At 47.0% G+C, this 8,293-nt stretch overlaps 1 protein-coding gene across 1 annotated transcript; it reads right to left on the bottom strand.

The window, feature by feature from the left end:
- Positions 1-3,984: 3,984 nt before the first annotated feature.
- On the bottom strand, positions 3,985-7,344 carry LOC112588183 (uncharacterized). The gene has a single exon (XM_025297067.1). It carries the CDS (start codon positions 7,342-7,344, stop codon positions 3,985-3,987), a length of 3,360 nt encoding a protein of 1,119 aa, XP_025152852.1.
- Between the last annotated feature and the right edge of the window lie 949 nt (positions 7,345-8,293).

Below are 8,293 nucleotides of genomic sequence, written 5' to 3'. Positions count from 1 at the left end.
ATTTAGTAAAAATATTCTAAGTTAAAACTCACGAAAATATTCTAAGTTAAAACTCACGAAAATGTTCTAAGTTAGATTTAGTACTTATATTAGACCCTAGGAGGAATGGAGGAAGCACTGCACCAGATCACTGCACGACTGAGACTGACTCTCGGGCGCTACGCGGTCCCTGAGCTGCGGCTTTCCCGAGCCGCCGAATTTTCCTCTGGAGTGGGAAGGTAGTGGGGTTTGGAAATTAGAACTTAGAAAATTTCGGTGCGGAGGGACTTAGAAAAATTCTCGGCCGAGGGACTTAGAAAAGTTTTGGGTTGAGGGACTTAGAAAAATTTAGGGTCGAAGGACTTAGAAAATTTTATGTTCGAGGGACTTAGAAAAATTTGTATTGGGTGAGTGCAAAAGTTCGTGCGGAGTTTCAATAGATGGAGTTATAAGCGTCGTAAAGTGTTGTCATTAATACTTCCATCTACATATTATATAACGTTGGAAAGGTGACGTCTTCAGCTGTTATTAAAAAAAAAATCATTTGTTTTCATACAAACTGCTTCGAGAAATATCACTTTAAAAATGACTATCGATAAGGTGCATTTACGGCATGTTATGCTTTACGAGTTTCGGAAGGGAATAAACGTTGCCGCAGCCGTAAAAAACATTCAGGATGTTTATCAGGATGAAGCACCAGCTAAACGAACTGTGGAAAAATGGTTTGCTAAATTTCGGCGCGGAGAATTTAACCTTGAAGACGAGCCACGCTCTGGTCAACCTTCTGACATTGATGACAATGTTTTGCGTATTTTAGTGCTCAATAATCCGCGAATTTCAACAGAAGAAGTTGCTACAGCACTAAACGTTGACCGATCAACCGCTTTTCGGCGTTTAAAACAGATGGGATTCGATTTGAAGCTCGATATATGAGTGCCCCATTTGCTGACCGAGAAGAACAAAATCAAGCGAATTTCTGCAGCCGTTTCTTTACTCGGGCGGCTCAATAACGAGTCGTTTTTGGATCGACTAGTGACGGGCGATGAGAAATGGGTCCTCTACAACAATGTTCAGCGCAAACGGACATGGAAACAATCAGGTGAGCATGGTGACGCAATGCCAAAGGCCAGTTTGCACCCGATGAAGGTGATGCTCTCTGTTTGGTGGGATTACAAGGGCATAATCTATTTCGAGCTTCTCCCCGCTGGCGAAACGATTGATTCGGACAAGTACTGTCGCCAATTAACCAATCTGAATCGAGAAATAAAAGAGAAACGTCCGATTTTGTCAAATCGCAAGGGAGTCGTCTTTCATCACAACACCAGACCACACGTTTCGAAAAAGACGCTGCGCAAACTGAAGAGCCTGAAATGGGATGTCTTAACGCATCCATCGTATTCTCCTGATATCGCACCATCTGACTATCACTTGTTCCGGTCATTGCAAAATTATTTAAATGGAAAAAACTTTGACTCTTTGGAGGCCTTAAAAAACGGCGTCTCTTCGTTCTTCGAATCTAAACCGCGCAGTTTTTATGATCGAGGCATCCGTATGCTGCCAGAACGTTGGGAAAAGATTATAGAAAACGATGGAAAATATATCATTGATTGAATAAAGATTTTTGTTTGCCTAATCACTGTGTGACTTTTACTCACAAACTCCGCACGAACTTTTGCACTCACCTAATAGTTAGGGGACTTAGAGAAATTTTAGGTTCGAAGGACTTAGAAAAATTTTAGGTGATTCCAGGGAGAGGAGAGAGAGAAAATAAAGAAGAGAGAAAAAAAAATTTTTGTGTGGTGCTTCCTCTTACAATTGGTAGTGCGGATGTGACACCTCCCCCCTTATCAGAAAATGTCGGTCGTCATTGAACCGACGTTTTCTGGAGATATGTATATATGTACTTATTCTAAATGTCGCTTTAGTGTCTGGTTTGGCGTATTTCGCTCAGATAGTTATTTAGTTCGCTGTAACTTTTTGTTGGGGCACTTGCAATTCGCGCTTCACTTTCACTGTTAGTGTCACGTGCGTTGTTGGCTGCCTCGGTTTTGGGATGTACTAATACTTCCAAGGCTGCTTCTTCTTCTCTGGGCTGTTCGTTCTGCTGGGTCTTCCCGCGTCCTCCAAGGTGGATCAGCAGGTGGGTGAGTGAGCTCCAGATTGCGCCTAATAGGTGGAGACTCCATCCGTATATCGAATGGAGTGCGTAGCCTCTTATAATGGAGTCGACTACCAATTTGGCTAGTCGGGTCAGGAGTATGATACTTAGGATGCCTGCGCTTGCTGAACCGAATGTGATGAAGCCTTTCCATAGGCGTGCTCCTGCGCTCTCGGCGATTTTTTCCAGAGATTCTTCGTCTAGCATATTATACAGGGAGATGGTTCCGGCTGGGACCTTTCTTCCCATGGCTCCTTGTGCTAAGGTGCTGATGATTGCAGGTTTCTCCACTGGGAACATTATGTGGTTCCTGAGTCGGTCTAGGTCGTCGGCGGAGTATATTCCGCTGGTCGCCAGGTTGGAAGGGTTTATGTACTTCCAGGTAGGCTTGGTAAGAGGTCGGATTACGGGAGGTGCGATTGATTCCACTGGTCGTGGCATCATTTTATACCAGGCCTCCTCGATATTGTACATCGGAGGTAACAACTCGTTGCATTCCCTCGGCGTGCCGGATTTGGTAAGGATGCGTGAGCGCGGTGTCAGGAAATATGAGGCGTTGTTGTAAGTTACTGGAAGTTCGTTGTAGCAACGTTCTGCTTGGCGGATTTTGCACGTGACTAGGATACATTTAATTATATATATGACTTCTCCGGAGGTCACTGCCGTGTATCCGTGGCTTTTCATTAGGCGGTGCGCCATTTCGTCCGGGGCGATGCTAGATAAGGATAGTGCGTTTTCTAGGATTTGCCTTTCCAGCACGCATTTCTGTATCATGATGTCCTTGTAGAGTTTCGTCAGTTGGTTTTTCATGTGACGTTCGATGTAGACAAATTTGGAGTTCACGTAGGCGAACATGTCTAGGTTGTCTATTGCGATGTTGGATTTTTCCTTGAAAGTCCGTCCTCTCGAGGTTTCGAGAATAAAGACTTTTGGGTGTTCTGTGTACATGATTTTGTACCCGCAGAGGTTTGATTCTGAGGTTTTGGCGAGGGCGAATGTTGCATCGTTTTTAGTAACTGTGTAGATGGTGGGTCCATCTCCTTGTCCGGGTGAAGGGGATAGTTTGTGCGCGAAGCCTTCGTAAAGTATATCGTATCTGTCGAAATTACAATTATCCTTGCGTGTGGATTTCCAGTATGTAGTGGTCCCGTCGGCGTCGAGGCATTCCCGGCTGGTGGCTTTGCAGCGGATTCCCGAAGGTAGTATGACTTCGTTGGCCATTATTTTGATGGGGACCAGGAAGTCTCGTAAGGTTATCCGGACGCTAGCTTGGACAATGGCGCTTTCCCACGTTCCGAATGGGTCAGTATAGGCGGCTCCTTGACAGGCGCCGTCGTTTTGTAATGATCCAGCGAGGGTCAGACTCCGTGACGTAGTTGAGTTCCTTTTTAAACCGTCAATTAGGATGTCGTTTCCCAAAATGATAGCTCCTGTTTCCTGGGACTTCCTGCAGGCTTCTTCGGAGATTTCTCTTATATAGCTCCGTTTTCCTCCGGGGACAGTGGATACATGGGACCACATTCCACAGCGGTAGATTATGCGGTCGACTTCTAGGCGGCATTGGATGGCCTCGGTGTGGGTGAAGTCGTTGAACTGCATTAGCTGTAGATAGACCTCTTCTTTCTTAGGTTCGACGTCGTCAACGTGGCATTCGGCAATGTCGGTTAATGAGAGCGATGTAATGTTTAATCCTTCTCCTCCACAGTCGTATCCCAGGAGGGAGGTTGCAGGCTCGGTTCCGAAGGCAGCGAAGAGGGCGAGGGCTGTCAGGAGGTGCATCCTGGTGCGAGGCTCGTGGTGTACTGATGTGTGCCCTTCGTCGCGTCGTTCTGCCTTGTGTCCTGCTGTTAGCAGTGGGGGTTGCTGGCCTGTGGTCGGAGAGGGGGGCCTTTGGCCTTATCTAGACGCAACTTATTACTATGGACGATTTTCGTCTGGTTTTCGCTTATACTAATGCGTATGTTATTATTTCGTAATACTTCTAGTACTCGGTATGGGCCCGAGTATTGGTCTCCTAGCTTACCCTTGCTGGGTTCTTTTAGTAAGTACACGCAGCTTCCTACTCTGAAATTCTGAGGGTTTAAGTTTCGATCATAGTAGCGTTTGCTACGGGCCTTGGCTCCGCAGAGATTCTCGCGAGCGAGTTCCTGTGTGGTTTTTAGGCGATTGAACAGCGTAGTTAAGTAATCCTTGTATGTTTCGCTTAAGTTATCCTCGATAGGTGGGTCGCTAGACGGTGTTCGCACGCTTTTCCCGAAGACTAGCTCGTGTGGCCTATAGGAGGTCCCTTCGTGCACGCTTGAGTTATACGAGAACATTGCGAGATTAAGGAATTCGTCCCATTCGTGTTGCGTATTGGTGTATTGCTTCAGATACTCCCACAAGACGTGGTGGCTGCGTTCTATGGACCCGTTTGATTGTGGGTGGTACGCGGTAGTCTTGCACTGGTTGATCTTAAATTTTCGGGCTACGGCCTTGATGAGGCTGTTAATGAAGTGAGAGCCTTGGTCGGTTAGAACTGCTTTTGGTGCGCCGTATAGGCAGATGAAATCGTTCATGAACGCGTCTGCTACGTCTAACGCGGAGGCTTGTCTCAGCGCGATGGCGGTGGAGTGTTTGGTTAGTAGGTCTTGTATTGTGAGGATGTAGGAATTGCCGGAGGAAGTAGTGGGGAGTGGGCCCATGATATCCATCGAGATTTTCTCGAACGCTTCCCTTGGAGTGTCCGTGATGACCATGGGCTGCTTTGTTTTTACTCTTACTAGTTTCTTTAATTGGCAACTTCTGCAGTTGCGGATGAATTCCTGTATTTCTTCCTTCAAATTGGGCCATTGATATTTTTCCTTGATGCGCAAGTACGTCTTTGTCACTCCTTTGTGTCCTCCGATCATGCTGGAATGGCATTCCTCTAGAATCCTTCTCCTGTCTCCCGGGGGTGGTACCTGAATTTGGTTGTTGCATAGGAGGATTTTGGTCGGGTCGCCCTCAAATGTTTGTTGCAGCAGGTTGCGGATGGTGTCGGAAGGTACGTTTTCTAAGTCGCCCTTGCATAGTGACACGGAGTTGAGTTGAAGCTCTTGACAGACATCTCGTAGGGATTGTATGGCCTCGCGAAGGATCTCTATGTCTAGTTGCGTGATTTTACGCTCTTTGATCACCAGGGATATGATTTTTGGTTCCTTCTCCGTCGTTACACTCGCTCTTCCCAGCGTTTGGCTGTGTAACGCAGGTAGCAAGTCATGTTCCTGGAGCAGTCTAGCTCCTTTATCGCAGGGGTCGCCCTTTTGGGTGACGAATACGGCCTTGTGGTCTTTTCGCAATAGGAAATTGTCTTTGATCTCGGTTATATTTTCGTTACGCAGTACGTATGGTTCATTTACTTGATCGAATATCTCGGTTTCTGGGCTGGGCGTGCTGTCTGTTGTACTGCTGTCATCGGTGTCGGTTTCTGAGTCGTCGGGGTGATCGTCGTGGTGATCGTCGGGGTCGTGTGCGTCTGGTGGTTGGTCTTGCGAATTCTCTTCTTGTCGTTGTGGGTCGGGTCGCGGGGAAAAGATAGATTCATCGGAACTGGAGACGTCAAGTTCAGGGGCGAGGGGGAATAGGCGTATTTCGGCGGGGTTCCTGGACAAGGCGTCTGCGTTAGCATTAACTTTACCTGCTTTGTATGTGAGTTCGTACTCGTATTCGAGAAGTTTTAATCGCCAACGGACTAATCTCGAGCTCGGATCTTTCACAGAATGCAGCCACACTAGTGGTCTGTGGTCCGTGACCAGGTTGAATTTGCGACCGTAGAGGTAGGGACGGAAATGTTGTACACAGTACACTATGGCTAAGAGTTCCTTCTCGATTGTCGAGTAATTTTGTTCCGCTGCGTTTAGGAGTCGAGAGGCGTACGCGATGGGGAGATCTTTGCCTATCTGTCCCTGACTGATTATACCGCCTATCGCATATCCGGATGCATCCGTGGTGACGACGAACGGTCTAGTAAAGTCCGGGTATTGTAAGATCGGCTCCGTGCATAACGAGTTGCGGAGCGAGACAAATGCGTGTTCTTGTAGCTCGTTCCACGTGAATTTGGCGTCTTTTTTTAACAGGGATGTTAGTGGTCTAGCTATTTTGGAGAAATTTTGTATGAAGCGCCGGTAGTAACCGGCTAGGCCTAAGAATTGTTTTATGTTTTTCGCGTTTCTTGGCCGTGGGAAGTCTTTAACCGCGATAATTTTCTTAGGGTCGGGCTTTACCCCGTTTTCCCCTATTACGTGTCCGAGATAGGATACCTCCTTTCGCAGGAACTCGCATTTGTCCGGTTGTAGATGAAGATTCGCGACGCGTAAGCGTTGTGCTAGCTTCGCAAATTTGGCTGAGTGCTCTTCAAGTGAGCTCGCGTATATAACAATGTCGTCGAGGTAGACGAACAGTTCGGTTCCTTGCAGGCCGGTCAGAACTTGATCCATGAGGCGTTGAAAGGTAGCTGGCACGTTTTTCAGACCGAATGGCATTCTATTGAATTGATAGTGCCCATGGGGCGTGGAAAAGGCTGTTTTTGGCGCATCGTCCTCATGCATCGCGATCTGATGGAAGCCTGAAGCGAGGTCAAATATACTGAAATATTTCGCGCTGCCGAGTTGGTCGAGTATTTCGGTTATGTTGGGGAGCGGATACGCGTCTCCCACGGTTTTTTCGTTTAGCGCTCTATAGTCTATTACCATTCGCCAACGCTTGTTACCTTGGGTGTCGGCCTTTTTGGGCACAATCCACAAGGGGGAGTTGTATGATGAGTTCGAAGGTTTGATAACCTTGTTTTTTAGCAAATCTTGAATTTGTTTATCAATTTCCTCCTTGTGTATTGGCGGATATCTATACTGTTTGGTGTTAATTGGAGTGTTGTCGGTGGTAGTTATTCGATGTTTGGTCGCTGAGGTACATTGTAGTTGTTCGTCGGGTAGGTGGAACAAGTCGCTGAATTCGTTCAGTAGTTCTTTGACGTTTTTTACTTCGGGCTCGTTCAAATGGTCGAGGCGCAGCAGGTTTAGGAGCCTCGAGCATCGAGTGTCTCTTTGTTTATACGTGTCTGTTGCATCATCGACCGCTGTGCTTGAGAGCATGTGTTGTGTGTCGCGAGGTTCGCCTGGAAGGCCTAGGCGTTCGGGCGTATTCGCTTGGGAGACAAAGGGCTGTTTTGTTTTGTGGCGACGCGCAGGCATGTCAGTCCCTAGGGTAGGCGTGCGTGCGCGTTGGATCCCTTTATCTCTGGCCGGGGAGCCCCCGAGTTCCGGTTGACGCGACATCGAGGAGTCTCCGGTTAATATCTCTACTTCCTCTAGTTCGACCGTAGGAATAGGGAGTTTGCATTCAGTTTCTCCGGCGTTTACGATTCCTACATACGCTAAACCGTTTCGATTTGACACGACGGCGTCTCCTAGGAACACGTCGTCGCGAATTGTAATTCGAGGGATATACCCTTCCCTAGGGCTTGGGTTTAGGATTTTAGCGGCAATACCCCGCGCGTTCTCGCCGGTACGGTAACCAACGTATTATTCGAAAGAGGAATGGGCACTCCTTGCCACGTGAGAATTTGGTTTTTGAAGTCGATGGACCCCGCGTCCTTTAGGAAGGCGGATCCTAGGATCATAGGAGAATTGCCTATTTTCGACCCCGGATTTGGAAAGAGCGGGAAATTTTAGAATAGGATATGGTATGATCGATAAGATCAAATGTCATGTTTTGAGGTCATTTCAAAGTCAAAAGGAACTTGTACGTGTATTCATGCGAAAATCGTATCTGTATACGGGGATTTCTAAATTATCTTCTACACTTAGCATTACCCAGAGACAACGACGTGGACGTGGTAGAATTCTGCCTCTTTCGGGGTGCTTGTTTAGAGTGAGTCCCCTTGCCTCTCACTATGCATACTTTGCTATTGTTAATCTAGCTATTCAAAAGGTTTTCGAAAGTTGCACCGTTAGCATTTATGCAATAATTGAGCCTTCTTTGGAAATGGGCCACTGTGCTGAGCAAGACATTTCGTGGAATTGCTTCACAAGCTCGTCTTATGCGATTTTCCATATCTTCTCTTGTTGTTGGTTCTTCTTTGAAAACAACTTCTTTCAAATAGCCCCAGAGATAAAAATCGAGTGACGTCAAATCAGGAGA

This window comes from Harpegnathos saltator, unplaced genomic scaffold, assembly GCF_003227715.2.
Source record: "Harpegnathos saltator strain DR-91 unplaced genomic scaffold, Hsal_v8.6 scaffold168, whole genome shotgun sequence".
NCBI lineage: Eukaryota > Metazoa > Arthropoda > Insecta > Hymenoptera > Formicidae > Harpegnathos > Harpegnathos saltator.
Note: the sequence above shows the minus strand (reverse complement) of the source record. Positions and strands in the feature narration are given on the sequence as shown.